The following is a 16,458-nucleotide window of genomic DNA, read 5'->3' on the forward strand; positions in this document are numbered from 1 at the left end:
AGATAAAGGTATCTTCAAATCCAAGCCAGATGGACACAAAGGTTTGGCTCCAGGGACCCAGAAACAACTGGTCAGATCAGAGAAGAAGTGGCTAATGGTGTGTTAGACAGATGGGTTTCCTGACCCAAGGGGTAGGAGCTGAAAGAACACCCATCTGTATCTGCACTGAGAGGAATCTTCTCATCATTATGTCAAAATCTTCTTCAGTCAAACTCCTTGAAGTACAGTTGTGCACACTTATATATGTAGATGTTCGAGTGTATTCACTGTTGCAGTCATCACTTTTGGATTATCTGCTTGTAGTAGCCCTCAGTCGGCCTAATTATCAAAGTCTTGGGTCCTGCGTCAGTTGCTGTCTCATCTTCCGTGACGTCAGGTAGTCGGGGGGGGGGTATAAAGCATGCAACTGATGCCATTACATCAGTTTTTCTTGCCCCAGATGTCAGGTGCCTCCCTAATGGGAAGCAATTAAATATATACAATATACAAGGTTATACCTCCAACAAAAAAGCAAATACACCAAAAAGCTTTTAAGCATAGTAAAGGAGGGTAGAGGTATAGCCTAAAGAAGTCAGGGGGCTGGAGGGAGGGTAACCAGAACTGCAACAGTGAATACACTCTAACATCAACATTTATGGTAAGTATACACATCTATACATGTTCTTCGTGTTTCACTGTTGCAGTCATCACATTGGGGTAGATTCCCAAAACTAAGGATGGAAGGAGGAATTTAGATAGCATTAGGACCAGCTATAGGGCCCTGCAGGACTGCAGTAGCAAAGCCAGCTTTGGATTTAGAGAAAACTGGTATATGGTAATGCTTGGTGAAAGTATGTACAGAACTCCAAGTAGCAGCTTCTAGGATGTCCCTGGCAGAAACACCTCTGAGAAAAGCTGTAGAGGTAGATACAGCCCTGGTGGAATGGGGTCTAATCCCCTGTGGGATAGGTTTTACATGGTGCTTACAGCAGAAATGAATGCAAGGGCCTATCCATTTAGAAATGGTTTGCTTTAAAACAGCCTTCCCCTCTGTCCCGGCAGCAAATACCACCCAGCAGTTGTTTTCTTTGAGGTTTAGTCATGTCCAAGTGAAATCTAAGTCATCTGTGCACATCTAAGGAGTGCAGTATCCGTTCCCCTTTGATCTGTGGATTAGAAAAGAAGGTTGGCAAATGAATGGACTGATTAAGAGGCGCACTGGATACCACCTTGGACATGAAGGAGGGATTAGTCCTGAGGGACACCCTGTCCGCATGAAAGATGACGAAAGGCTCCACTGCCATAAGGGCCTGTAATTCAGATACCCTTCTTGCGGAAAGTAATTGCTAAAAGGAAGGCTGTTTTCCAAGAAAGGAATTTTAAGTCTGCACTTGCAGCTGGCTCAAAAGGAGGAAGAGTGAGTTTTTTCCAATACAAAGTTAAGGTCCCAGGGTGGAGTTTGGGCTCTCCTGGGTGGTCTTAAATTTTTGGCCCCTCTGAAGAACTGCTTGAGCAGTGGATGAGAGAAGACGGGTGGTTCTGTGTTGTAATGAGCTGAAATGGCTGAGGCATGAATTTTGATGGAGGAAAAAGGAAGACCCTTGTGAAGCATCTCAGTTAAGTATTGAAGAATCTGAGGTAAATTGGGCGCTGCTGTGCCCATCCCTTGAGTCTGGTTCCAAGCACAGAACCTTTTCCATTTTTCAGCATATGATTTTCTAGTACTAGGCCTCCTTGCCTCCAAAATGACGTCCAACACTTGTTTACTGAGGGATGGTAACAGAGAGATTAGGTAATTAGCCAAGCTGCCAGGTTCAGGGTTTGAAGCTGAGGGTGCAGAATCTGGCTCTCCTGCTGTGACAGCAGGGTAGGGATCTGAGGCAGGTGCCAGGGAGCCAGCAGTGACAAACTGCGCAAGAGGGGGTACCAGTGCTGGCATGGCCAGTCTGGTGCAATCAGTATCATCCTTGGTTTGTCCTGTTTGATCTTTAGTAGTACTTTGGAGAGGAGAGGCAGAGGAGGAAAGGCATACACTGATAGATTTTTCCAACTGAAGGACAGAGCATCCACTTTCCAAGCTTGTTTGTGGGGAATCCTTGTGCAGAATTTGTCCAATTGGTAATTCTGAGGGGAGGCAAACAGGTCTATATCTGGGCTCCCCCATTTGTTTATTAACATTTTGAAAGTCTTTGGTTCCAGTTTCCACTTGTTTGGGTCCATGAGATTTCTGCTTAGTTTGTCTGCCAGTGTATTTAGTTTTCCTGGCAGGAATTGAGCCTGTAGATGTAGTTGGTAGCTCAAGGCCGTGTTCCACAGAGCCATGGCTAGTCTGCCGAAGGGGTAAGAATGGGTACCCCCCCCCCCCGCTTATGTACTACATAACAGTGATGTTTGTCCGTCCTTACCATTAATTGTCCTGGAAGAATATGGTCCTTGAAGGCTGTCACAGCATTCTGTACAGCTAACATTTCTTTTTGATTGATATGCAGGTGCATTTGACTTGGGTTCCATTTGCCCTGAATGCACTCCCCTGCCAGGTGAGCCCCCCATGCATAGTCTGATGCATCTGTTAGGGTTTGGTTGGCTGGGAGTAGACTGAATGGTAGTCCCTTGTTTTGGTGGCAGGCCTCTGCCCACCAAAGGAACTCTAACTGTAGGCAAGGTATGATAGGAATCATTACTTCTAGGTCCTGAGAATGTTGACACCATAGGCTTTTTAGATACCACTGTAGTTTCCTCATATGCAGTCTTGCATATAGAATTAGTACAATGCAGGAGCCCATGAACCCCAAGGGTTGAAGTATTTGCCTTGCAGATAGCAGGGTCTTTGTGGCCATTAGTTTGAACTAAGTTGTCAAATGAATTTGTTTCCCTGGCATAAGGAAAGCCATCTGGGAAGTTGTGTTCAAGCTTGCTCCTAGAAATATAATTTGCTGTCAGGGTACCAGATGTGATTTCTTTTTGTTTAAGGTGTACCCCAGACAAGTTAACACCTTTTGTACAAATGCCAGATGATTCAAAAGTATGTCCTGGCTTTCTGCCTGAATTAGACAATCGTCCAGGTATGGGTATATCTGAATATTTCTTTGCTTGCAAAATGCAATGACTGGACCTAGGTACTTTGTGAATACCCTGGGCACAGTAGATAAGCCCAAGGGGCAGTGCAGAGAAATGATAGTGCATACAGCCTGCTTTGAAGTGTAGGTATCTTCTGCAAGATTCCCTGATTGGGATGTGCGGGTAGGTTTCCTTTAAATCCAGTGTTGCAAACCAGCCATCTTTGCATAGCATGAGAAGTAACTGGTGAAGAGTTAGCATCTTGAATTTTGGAATCACCAAAAAGGTGTTTAAGATAGAAAGGTCCAGGATAGGACGCCATGAGGTGTCTTTTCTGGGTACCAGGAAAAGTCTTGAGCAGAAACCTTGTCCCTTTTCCTCTTCTGGTACAGTTTGAATAGCCTTTATGCTCGAGAGGAAGCATTTGCTTTTGAGCCTCTGGCCACTGATTTGGGGGCATATCTGTCCAACCATTTGGGGTTGGTAACATGCGGAAGTGAAATCTGTATCCTTGGGAAACTATATTTAAAACCCATTTGTCCTGGGTAATGAGTTCCCAGTTTTTTGCCTGCAGAGCAATCTTTCCCCCTAAAGGAGCAGTCAGTTGAGAAGTGCTTGGAAGTTTTAAAGTTAAGTCATTAAGACAGTTTACCATGGGGGGGGGGGCCCTGATTTGGAAGTGGGAGTCCCCCACTGCTTAGTCCTGTGCGTATCCTGGGACTGAAGCCTGGGTGGCTTGCTGGTTCTTGGTTTGGACTGAGAAGGCCTGGAAGAGGCAGGAAAAGACCAATTCTTAGAGGGCCAATGCCTACTAAATCTTGGAGGCTGTACTTGTAGGAAATCTTTAACAGTTTGCATAGATTTAGCTTTTTCCTCCATCTTTTTAAGAACTTCCTCTGCTTTGTTGCCAAACAGGCAGTCCTGATTTAAGGGAGCATCCAGCAATTTAGCTTTAACATGATCTGGCAAAGACAGCTCCTTAAGCCAAGCATCCCTTCTAAGTACAGACCCAGTGACAGCAGTCCTGCAAGATGCCTCTAGTGAATCAAAACCACATTGCAAAGTATGCCTTCCAACCTGTTCAGCAGAATGCATTAAATCCTGTAAATCCTTATTTTCAGCACAGTCAGGAATTTCACCAAAAAAGAAATCTTCTGGGGGGAAGCAGAGGGAATAGAGTCCTCTGCTTCAGAATCCTCATAGGTAGATAAGGGTAAATCCTGGTCATCAGAGGAAACAAATTTCAGAATCCTGGTCAGAAGTATCATAAGCAAATTCAGTCCTAGGTCTCTTAGAGGGGGAAGGTTGGCTTCCCCTGATTAAAATAATAAGGTCTTCGGCCATACTTATCATTTGTTGTTTAGGCATAGAGGCCTGACCATGCGGTCTGGGCATCGGTTTTCTAGGCATAGTTAGAGTTGTAGGCCTTGAAGAAGATGACGTCGGTTTAATATGCAAGTCAGTAGGCCTGAATACACCCTCAGTAGCCGGTGGCTGCACAGCGGCTCTGACCCATCCAAGGTAGAGACATCCACAGGTTACACAGTTGAAGTATCTCATGGCATACCAAACTCCGAATGGTTCTAAGTAGAGGCCTGCGAATCTGAAGTAGCAGGGATCAGGGGCTGCGAAAGCGCCGCACTGAGTACCGGCGAACTGGCAACTGGCTTAGGACCTAGGCAGCCTGTCTTTATCTTTGCAGTTTTTCAGAATGTATGTAGTTGGATGGCTTACCGAGGACATATTTGGATAACTGAACCACCTACCAAAATATTTAGAAGTGTAAATATACAGACGATGAACAGTTTGTTGCTTAAATAAGGCACAAAACCGACAGCGAGGCACGTCGTGGTCAGGGCCTAGGCAAGGAATACAGTACGAATGAAAATCTTTGTGCGGTATTTGCTTTCCACAGGAAATACAATTATTGACTTTTACTGACATCGGTTTAGAGCAAGAAAAATTTTCAACTGGGTACTTAGCTTTAGTTGAAGACTTCGGTTCTGAAACTCGAAAATTTCAGGAGTCTGCCGACCGGCACTGGTGAACTACTTCTACTTTGGGCACTGCACGGCAAGAAAGACTGATGTAATGGCATCGGCTGCATGCTTTATACCCCTGACTACCTGACGTCACGGAAGATGAGACAGCAACCGACGCAGGACCCAAGACCTTGATAATCAGGCTGAGGGCTACTGCAAGTAGATAACCCAAATGTGATGACTGCAACAGTGAAATACGAAGAACATCGAGATGAGGTAAGAGATGGTGACCTGGAACAAAGTCTCTCCAAGAAGGAAGAAGGGATCATTGAAGGTACTAGGTCCAAGTGGAAGGCCTCAGAAACTTGGTCAAAGACTCCCTGGATTTTGTTTTGGGGAACTGAGTCCCAGAAATAGCTTCAAACGATGAAGGAAGCAACTCTTAAGATTAATTTGCTCTATCTACTAAAGTCTTGGGTTAAAGCTTTTACATATTGAACAATATGTACTAGATGGTCTGGTCCCAAACAATAAACACACAAAGTATGGGTGTCTGAAAGGGGAGATTTATGCCCACACTTAGGGCATTTTTTAAGGCTGGAAGGTCTTTTGTCCGGCATAGTGACAACAGAAAAGAAAAGATTTTTTTTTAAATAGTAGAAGGGATAGAAAGAAAATATACCAGAAATAGTATTAAATACTACATGTCTGTATAAGAAATAGAAAGAAGAATAAAACTGAAAAAGGAACAGTTATCAACAATGGTAAAAAGAATTACACAAAGTGTAAAGGTAAGGGAGTAATACTATGAGAATATTTTAACAGACTATGAAAAGAAAGAAAAAACAATGATCGTTAGCAAAACTCGACAGCTCAAGCTGACCACACCTTTTCATGAAAGTGGCAAATGAGATCTGAAGTTAGTTAGGGATTTGGTACATTATAGGTAATGGAGTGACTCAAGGGGTTTTTGGTGGCCATGAGCTATAGTAATGGCTGAGATGGATCCGAAGATGGGATTCAAACCCAATAGTTGGGAATAGAATGAAAACTGACATCAGATATCTTGTTTAAAATAAGAATGCCACACATATACTTGTAAGCAAAATAGGCTAGCATTTTTTAAGAGAACTTAGGCTAAAGTGATAGTGACCCCATGTTGAGAGAATGTCAAGTTACAGTAAAACTTTGTTAGGTACAACAGCTAATCTGTTACACCTCTCAACTATTCATCATGGGCAACATATATTCTTAATATCAACACTCGTATATCAGAACATCTCTCACTTTTTTTTTGTCAGCTTCCAAATAAACAGTCTAAAGGCTAATAGAAAGACAAGTTTTAAAACCAAATGACATTATTCCAATACGGCCTTCATGAGCTCCAGTATGCCAATTCACACAATTGTACAGAGAAATGGTTTATTAGCAAATGCTTGACACTCGAGTCGAGCTAAGTGAACCTTGTCTACCAACATTACTGACTGTCCGAACTTGCCCCTCTTCCTTCCAGACCCATGTTACTGCACGATCCTGGGTCTGGAGCAGTAGGGAATTTCAGCATTCAGTGTATATTTCGCCCATGCCAACTTTCACGGTAAGGTTGTGGTAATTACATGACTCCACCATCAAAGTGTTAAGCATTTGATAGGAAACCCATGCATATTTACATTGCCCATAACTACAAGTCATCTGCCTTTCAAAATATATCACATCACAGTCATCTTCTCATCATGATGAACTATAGTGGGCAGTGAGAAAAGAACAACACTGCTCTAACTCTCAGATGCCATAAAACTCTAAAATGGAAAATACGATTTCACTATTTTGATATACAGTGTTCTTTGCAAGCATATCTCTCAAATGTCTGGAATTTCACAGAACATCCAGACTTTTACTTCAAATTTTTGTTTTGTTCCTTATAAAATGTGTGGTTTTCTGGCAAATCATTCAAAACCGAAGTCACTAAACAGACATTTGAGTTTCTCAAAGAGAGCTGCCAAACCTGGGCACAAAGTATTAAGGGGCACAGTCATCAGTAGTGCAGTAACAGCATTTGTTTCTACACTAAAATTCAGAAATACCAGTACAGAAATTAATTTATCAGGACTGAAGTATTTGATTCAGTGCTTCATGTGTGGGATTAGCTGCAAATGTTTAATACTGTGTTTTAAAGTAGAAAATACCTTTTCCCCCATTTGCCTCAATTATGAGCCGACGGGTGAGCCTGGCTCTCCGTTCACTGGAGAGGACAGCAGCATCAGAATCAGAAAGTGCCTTTTCTGCTAATCAGTTTAAAGTTGAGAACACAGAAATGGGACCTGACTTGTTCCTGGGGTAGGAGTGCTAACCTGGAACAAAGTAATGACTTTTGTTAAGCGCTTCAACTTGAGTATCTTGATCAAGGAACAGCACCAGGCACCAGATGAGCCAGCAACACCTCTGCAAGTATGACAGCAGAACCTTGCATTGGTTGTGGTGCATGAACAGCAAGAGAATAAACCTTAATGAAATATAGCGCTTATACTTACAATTTCTTCCTCTGACTGTTCATCAGAAATAATTTCAAGCATCATATTGTCTCCACGGCTACCTTGTTGAAATACTTGCACTCCATTTTTCTTCAGATAAAACTAGAAACACAAACACATATATAAAGGCAATTTCAGCTACTTTCCTTGCAATTAACTAAAAACTGAAAATAATAGTATCCAAGACAAAATTCCAACCTTGTGTTTGATGTGCTTTAATGTGGGAAAACCACAGTAATACACACTACTCTTGTGAACCTTTTTAGCACAGTAGGAAAGATCTACCCGCCAGGCATTTAAAGGAATCTTCTTACATCTAAAAAGACAAAAGAAAAAAAATAACCAAGTTAGACAAAGCAAAGGAGAAATTCAAGAAAGTGCAATAGCAACAGTAACCCTACACTGCAAAATAATTAGACACTCCAACAAGTTACTTTCTCAAAAGACCCACTGCAAGTACACTACAGTTACTTTAAACAACTTACTCAACTATGGTCAAAAGATGAAAAAATACAGAGAGATACTGATGGGAAACAGCTGCTTTATACGTAGGTCCTCTGTAGGGGGCAAACAAATGGTATTCTCTCCTAATATCCTCAGCTGTACATTTTTTTAAATCTTTTCAGCCTCCACTCTCAGATGGCATACACACCACTGGCTGAAACAAGTTGCAACATAAAATACTAAAATGAAACACTCTGTCCCTATACTACCTAACTTGAACCACCCATGCAGGCACAGATGGAAAGACACAAAAAATGTAAAAATACAAAAGTATGCAGCTATCCAAGTAACAGAAAGATCAGTCCACAGACAAAGCATGGAAAAGATGCCCACCTACCGGTGGCTGTGGGAAAATACTAAACAGTCAATACAGAAAGTATTCTTACAAATCAGCCAATGAATACTCATTTATTATACCTGCTCACAAGAAAAATGTCCATGCTTCAACAAGGGAACTGTCGTACACTGAGTGAATTTCAAACATCAAACTAACCTCTTACTTTAACACTTGAGTCTTCTAGTGCTCTGAGCTCTCTCTCTCTCTCTCTCATTATATACAATATCAATCCAACTCTGCTGATAAATGTTGCATGGATTTGACTTTGTTAGAAGCTCAGCATTACTACATCATGTCACTTTCATCAAATTCCTTTGTCTATTTCCTATTCTATGCTTCATGGAATTATAAATTTCTTTATGTACATTCTTCTACTTTGGATAACTTCTACACCTGGGCTGAGCCTAAAAATGGCCCATGCAAATCAGTGTTCTACTCTGGATAACAGCTACACAAATAAATACAAAGAACATCTAACAGCATTATATATGATATCCTTTCTGGCATGCTAGACTTGCAGAAAGGCTTCAAAGTACAACAGTACTCAAAAGCAAAGTCTCCAAGTACTGGGGTGCAAAAGGAAGCCCAATTCCCATAGCCATGATGCAAGAAACAATGCAAGATGGTATAAAACCAATGTCCAAGTAGTTTTGACAGAAATATCCATAGCAGAGATGATTTTAAACCAAGCTACAGAAATGAAACCACTATACACAGTGAATTTATTTATTTTTTTAAATACAACTTTATAATGGGCAGCCAGCCATATGATGACATATGGACTTTCATACATGTGACTGACAATCGTTTTACCTTTCTAATGATCACAAATGCTCAAAACTATACTTGCTTATAGGTTGTCTTGTAATATATGGACTGGGGAAACTGCTAGTTATGCAATGTACATGGTACTTTTTTTCTCGTTGACACTGTGCAACTAAGCAGTTAATACATATAATTAATTTGAGTAAGGGAGACAAGTTCTCATATAGCAGTGCAGGGGAGCTTGTCCCACCCATGCAAAATAAGAGATTTCTGACTAATTCATCAAAAGTTTAGGTGAAATGTGTTCTTATTCAGTTGAACTTTATAAACAGATTTGTGATCATTTGTTTTGTTCTCCTTCATAGTACAAACTAACAAATACATTAAATTTAACAATCCAGCAACAGAAGCTCTCCTACTCCAAGATGAAAATCACTGATAACATTCTTTTTAGGAAACACCTGAGCAAAAAGGTGTATATACCTCACCTGAATTTTGTCCTCATAAAGGCAACAACCTATTCCAGCCAACCTAACTGGACAACGAGCAATTAAATATTACAAATGCAAAAGCTCTTTAAAAGAGACTAAACCAAATCTGAAAAGCTTTAAATTATGCAAAGCTTTTAAGTCTTCATGAAATATTAGTGAACTAGCAATAATGTTCATTATAAATTAACAGATTCATAGGTAAGTAGCAGGCTAGCAACATTTGTGGGCCATTTTAAGCCTGGCCGATTTCCCTCGATGGTGAGAATTAAACCCTGTATCCTACACGTCTGTGAGGTAAACACTTTAACCATTACACTAACCATGCATCAACCCTCCAAAAAGCACCCAATTTCCTGTTTCATATGAATCAGACTTTGAATTTTATGAAAAGTAAGCAGAATTCTCATCAAATACCTTTCCAAAATTCTCAACAACAATACAGGAAAAACATTATTTTCATCAAAAACTCTATTACTATACTTCTGAGGGTTTCCAGATAGTCATGCTCAAATAAAGTTCAGTTGTGCAAAACCATACCATAACACTAGACGGCCTTCTCTTCACTGCTGCAGTTCTCTTTATGACAGGTGTCCCCTACCAAGGGTAGCCCAATGGCCAGCAAGTATACAAAAGCCTATATAATGAACATCACACGTATGCTCCACGCATGTACCATCCTCAGAACTGAAAAGCCCAAGTAGGAACAGCAGCCAGAAAACATAGACTCCCAAGGTGGCTGTACATTGAGTAACAGCTTAACTATAGGTCTCCCAGTGTGAAAACAGAAACACAGAGAAGGCCAGCAGACTTTTGTATTTATGGGTAATTTTCAGTAACTGGCTAGTAAGTGTAAGGCCTGGATACCAGGAAAAAAGAAATACACAAGAGCACCTGGAAAAAAAAAATCAGCTGCAAAAAGTGAAGAAGAAACACTGCTTGGGAAAGTCCTGTAGCTGTTCAGTAAAAAGCAATGCAGCCTCCAGACATGACTTCCAGCAGTCTATAGGAAGATACAAGACAACTGCACACAAACCTGGTTAAAATAAATGAAACACTGAGTATATCAACACAAACGAAAAAAATGGAAGAAGTTTTAAACAGATATTCAGAAGAGGTGATAAAGCAGCAAAAATCAGAGGATGGAATGAAGAAAGGGCTGGCTTAATATCAGACTGCTCAGGAAGAGATGTTTCAAAAAATAATAGAATTAGAAGACAGAGCACATAGGGAGAAAGTATGATTGTGTACACTTACCATAAATGTAGATGTTAGAGTGTATTCACTGCTGCAGTCATCATCTGTGGGTTTATCCCTGCTGTGATAGCCCTTGGCCGATCCAAATACCAGAGTCAATGTTTTTGTGCGCCGGCTGCTGTCGCTTGCAGTCTGATGTCAGGTCGTCAGTACAATAAAGCAAGGCCAGCCGACATCATTACATCAGTTTTTCTTGCCCTAACCCATCAGAAGCACAAGGGAAAAGAGAGTAGTGGTCCTGGTGGCTAAGAGCCACCTTGGGAAGCCTGTGTCCCCCTAGGGAAAGATGTGAAATGGGGGATGGAGGGAGGGAAACCAAGACTGCAACAGTAAATACACTCGAACATCTACATTTATGGTAAGTGTACACAACTGTACTATGTTCTTCGTGTTTCATTGTTGCAGTCATCACCTGTGGGGGGATTTCCAAAGCCGAGATAAAGGGTGGAAGGATAGGTAGAGTCCTAGGTATGGGTCAGGAGGCCCTGCATGATTGAAAAGGCAAACCCTGCCCTAGACTTAGAAAAGAGAGGTAGGTGGTAATGCTTTGTAAAGGTATGGACACAGGTCCAGGTGGCCGCTTCCAATACGTCTCTGGTAGGTACGCCTCTGAGGAAGGCAGTAGAAGTGGGAGGTTGCCCTAGTAGAGTGGGTAGACTTAGGGATGGGTTTCCCATGTAGTCTGTAGCAAAAACAGATACAGTGTGAAATCCATTTGGAAATGGTTTGTTTGGAGATGGGCTTCCCCTCTGCCCCTGGGGCGAAGCTTACCAGAAGCTGGTCAGTTTTTCTGAATGGCTTAGTACAGTCCAGATAGTATCCAAGTTGTCTGTGCACGTCTAGTGAGTGCAAAATTCTTTCCCCCTTGTTTTGAGGGTTGGGAAAGAAGGCAGGAAGGTGGATGGCCTGGTTAAAGGTCACATCAGATATCACCTTGGGCATAAAGGAGGAATTAGTCCTCAGTGAGAGACTGCATGGAAAATTATGAAGGGCTCAACAGCCATGAGAGCTTGAAGTTCTGAGACCCTTCTGGCTGAGGGGATAGCTAACAGGAAGGCAGTCTTCCAGGAGATGTATTTGAATTCTGCTGAAGTGGCAGATTCGAAAGGAGGTAAGGTTAGTTTCTCGAACACATAATTCGGGTCCCAGGGTGGAGTAGGGGGTCCTCTGGGTGGCCTGATATTAGAAGCCCCTCTGAGGAATTGCTTAATCCAAGGATGAGGGAAGAGGGGAGGGTCTGAATCATAATGGGCAGAGATGGCCGAGGCATGTATTTTAATAGAGGAGAAGGAGAGGCCACTACTGAGCAACTCTGCTAAGTAATCCAGGACGAGAGTGATGGAAGGTAAGGAGGAACTCGCCCCTTTAGATTGTTTCCAGGAGCAGAATCTTTTTCATTTTCCTGCATAAGATTTTCTTGTGCTGGGCCTTCTGGCCTCTGTGGGTATGTCCAGGACCTGTCTGCCTAACAGTGACTTCTTGTTAGCTTTTAGTGTATGAGGCATGCTGAAAGTTCGAGAATCTGTAGGTCTGGGTGCAGTATCTTCCCTCTCTCCTGGGTCAAGAGGTCTGACCTTAGGGGAAGCAGTTTCGGGAGCTGTGAGGTCAGACTGCGTAGTAAGAGTACCAATGCTGTCTGGGCCAATCCAGAGCAGTAAGGATGGCCTTTGGTCTCTCCTCTCTTACTTTGAGCAGAACTTTGTTAATAAGGGGCAGAGCAGGGTATGCATACACAAAGAGGGTACTCCAAGGGAAGGTCAAGTCATCCACCTTTCATGCTAGGAGGTGATACTCCCTGGTACAAAACTTGTGCAGTTGGTGGCAGAGTTCTGAGGCAAAGAGGTCCACCTCTGGGGCCCCCACTCCTGGGTGATTTGCAAAAAGATTTCTCTGTGGAAGTGCCACTCTTGGGGGCCCAGTAAGCTTCTGCTTAGGTGATCTGCTGGAGTGTTGTTGATCCCTGGCAAGTATTGGGCAATCAGGTGTAGCCCCATGGAGGTGGCTGTGAGCCACAGACTCATGGCTAACCTGCACAGGGGGTAAGATTGGGTGCGCCCCTGCTTGTTGATGTACCACAGTACTGTGGAGTTATCTGTTTTTATAAGGAGGACCCCTGACCTGAGAAGGGATTGGAAGGAAGTCAGAGCGTTTTGTACTGCCATCATTTCTTTCTGGTTGATGTGCAAGTGAAGTTGCTGGGCATTCCAAAGGTCTTGGGTACACCTGCCTGCTAGGTGAGTGCCCCAAGCAATGTCTGAGGCGTTGGTGGTGATGGTTTGGTCAGAAAGGTGGAGGATAAAGGGAAGACCCTTGTTCATGGCACAAGCCTCTGCCCACCATAGAAATTCATCCCTTACGCAAAGGATCAGTGGGAGAATGGTCTCTAGGGACAGTGTGCTGACACCAAAGGTTCCTTAAGTACCACTGAAGCTTTCTCATGTGAAGCCTGGCTAGAGGGATGAGAAGGATACAAGTAGCCGTGTATCCCAGTGCTTGCAGGAACTTCCTCGCAGTGAAGTGACTTCTGGAAGCCAGCTGGGTGAAGTATAGAGGCAGAAAGCTCTGCTTTTCTGGGGGTAGGAAGTCCACAAGGGTTGCTGTGTCTAGCACAGCTCCCAGGAAAACAATTTTCCTGGCGGGGATTTGCTTTGATTTTTTCTCGTTGATGGTGAACCCTAGGGAAGTTAGGAGTTCTTTGACAAAGAGAAGATCCTGCAGCAACTTTTCTTTGCTGTTTGCCTGAATGAGGCAGTCATCCAGGTAAGGGTAAATGTGCATATTTCTCTGTCTGCAGAATGCTATGGCCGGGGCCAAGCATTTGGTGAATACTCTGGGAGCAGTAGATATGCCAAAGGGCAGTGCAGAGTGCTGCTTGCCTGCTCTGAAGCAGAGGAATTTTCTGCATGATTCCCTGATGGGGATGTGGAGGTAGGCATCTTTTGGGTCTAGGGTCACCAGACAGGCATTTAGTGTGAGCAGAGGCAGGAGCTGCTGCAAGGTTAGCATTTTGAAATTGGGGACTACCAAGGAGGTGTTCAATTTGGATAGATTCAGGATGGGGTGCCAAGTGCCCTCTTTTCTGGGTACAAGGAATAGTCTGGAGTAAAAACCTTTTCCTGTTTGATCCAGAAGGACAGGTTCTACTGCCCCCTGGGATATTAGTATTTTTACCGGTTTTAATGCCTCTACCCAGTGGTTTGGGGGGAGGTCTGGGTACCCTCTTGGAATTGGGAGTTTGCTGAAGGAGAATCTGTATCCCTGAGAAATGATTTTTAATACCCATTGGCCCTTGGTTATAGGGACCCAATTGTCCTTGAAGAGGGTGAGCCTTCCTCCTAGTTTAAGATGAGTGAAAGGAGGGCAGAGGGGGGAGGGAGAGTCATTGTGAGTGCTTACAATAGAAGCTTGGCTTCGAACTCCCTGCCTTAGAGGCGGAGGTGGTCCATTGTTTGCTTCCCTGTTGGCCCTGGGATAGGGGCCTGGATGTCCTGTCCCTGTAGGGCTTGCTTTGGCCCTGTCTGCTGGGTGCAGGGAAGGCCCAGTGCTTTGAGGGAATGTTCCTGCTGAATCTGGGCGGTTGAACTTGAAAGAAATATTTTACTGTTTGCATAGATTTTGTTTAGTCTTCCATCTTATTAAGCACCTCTTCTGCTTTTTCCCCCAAACTGGCATTCCTTATCTAGGGGTGCATCAATAAGTTTAGAGTTGACATGATCAGGGAGAGGTTCTTCCTTTAGCCATACATGTCTTCTAATAACAGATCCTGTCACTGCTGCCCTGCTAGGCTTCTAGGGCAGCATATCCACTTTGTAAAGAGTGCTTGGCCACTTGATCAGCAGAGTGAAGTAATTCTGCCAGCTCTTTAGAGTTGGTACCATCAGTAGAGGTAGCAATCTTCTGTTTTAATTGTTCCAAAGTGTGTTGTTGATATTTTAACATATGGAACTGACAACTGAGTGCTCTGATAGCTAAGGTTGCAGAGGTGTATACTTTCTTACCTCAACTGTCCACAGCTCTGGAATCTCTGTCAGAAGGAAGAGGATTCTTGGCAGAACTAGTCTTGGCTCCTTTGGGTCCCTGTGTAATGACCTCAGGGACAGCAGTAGGATTCCTGTGCAGGTATATGTGAGAATATGGTACTCTACAGTACCTGTCAGGTTTGGCTGGAGCAGGAGGCAGGGCATCATTGGCTAAACTTGAATTCAAGGAAAACATCATCCACCACTTCTAGAAAAGGTGGGATGGCCAAGGGTCTGTGCTGGGGCAGTTCCAGAAGCTCTCTAAGTCGTTTCTTTGACTGTGGGTGGTCCTGAAATTCCCAATGAAAATGTTCCCTGAGGGTGTGAAGGGTTTCTCCGAAGGAGAGGTCCTCTGGAGGTGAGGCAGAGGGGATGGAATCTCTGCATCTGAATCCTCAAACAGTTAAGGGCTGTTGTTTCTACTCAAAGGAAGAATAATCATATTCCTCAGACTCTTGGTCTGTCAATTTCTGGAGAAGGAAGGCTTTTCCTTTTTGGAGTGGGGGCTTGAGTACCTCGGATAAGGGAGATGAGGTCCTTCGCCATTTTAAGCATTTGAGCTTGGGTTGGGGGAGCAGTAGCAAGATGGTGGCTAGAAACAGATTTCCTAGGAGTGGCCGGACTTCGAGGCCTGAGACAGTCCGGTCTCAGAGAAACAGTAGTCAGAAGAGAAGACGTTGTTTTTTGTCTAGAATCGGTAGTGCGAATGGCCTCCTCAGAAGCCGGTGCCTGCGTCACGGCTCCGGACCCAACCAAGGCAGAGACAGTCAAAGGCTCAGTAGACGAAGAGGATTTCTGCAGCATATCGGACTCCAAAAGTGTCTCGGCAGGGCCTTGCGTAGAAAGCAATTCGGGCATCAGGGCCTGCGAAAGCACCTCACTGAATTCCAGAGACCTGACGACATAGCGGTAGCGCCGTCGGAAGGCTTAGCCTTGTATGGCCTGTCTCTATCTTTATGTTTTGTTTGGAATGTCGGCAGACTGTTGGCTGATGGACGCCATATCGGAATTCGAAGACGGAATACGAAAATAAATGTCTACAAAAAGAGCTTTATGGCGAATGGTTCTCGCATTAAAGAGGGCGCAGAACCAGCAAGAGAAATGTCGTTCGTCGTCTGGGCCTAAACAAGTGATGCAGTAAGAATGAAAGTCTTGGTGTGGGATCTGCTTTCCACAGGCCAGACAATTGTTAACTTTTTCAGACATCGGTTAGAGCATGAAAAAAGGGTCCCCAATGGGGTACTTAGATTTAGACGTTTTCTGCTGAAATTCGACATCTGGTAGTGACTGACCAGCACTCGTGCAAACTGCTTCTGCTACAGGCTCCACGGCAAGAAAGACTGATTTAATGACATCGGCTGCCTTGCCTTATAGTACTGACCACCTGACGTCGGACTACAAGCGACAGCAGCCGGCACACAAAAACTGACTCGGCTATTCGGCCCGGAAGAGAGCTACCACAGCAGGGATAACCCACAGGTGATGACTGCAACAGTGAAACATGAAGAACATCCTGAGATTTTCAGCTATACCAGAGAA

At 43.6% G+C, this 16,458-nt stretch overlaps 1 protein-coding gene across 1 annotated transcript in view; it reads right to left on the reverse strand.

The window, feature by feature from the left end:
* XRN1 (5'-3' exoribonuclease 1) overlaps positions 1 to 16,458 on the reverse strand; it is a 2,408,514-nt gene that overhangs the window by 1,349,821 nt on the left and 1,042,235 nt on the right. The window contains exons 17-18 of the mRNA XM_044071018.1: positions 7,748 to 7,865; positions 7,550 to 7,651 (exon numbers count right to left, since the gene is read on the reverse strand). Coding sequence (XP_043926953.1) covers positions 7,550 to 7,651; positions 7,748 to 7,865 — 220 coding nt within the window. The remainder of the gene's footprint in view (positions 1 to 7,549; positions 7,652 to 7,747; positions 7,866 to 16,458) is intronic.

This window comes from Protopterus annectens, chromosome 5.part0 (assembly GCF_019279795.1).
Source record: "Protopterus annectens isolate FY-2018-M chromosome 5.part0, PAN1.0, whole genome shotgun sequence".
NCBI lineage: Eukaryota > Metazoa > Chordata > Ceratodontiformes > Protopteridae > Protopterus > Protopterus annectens.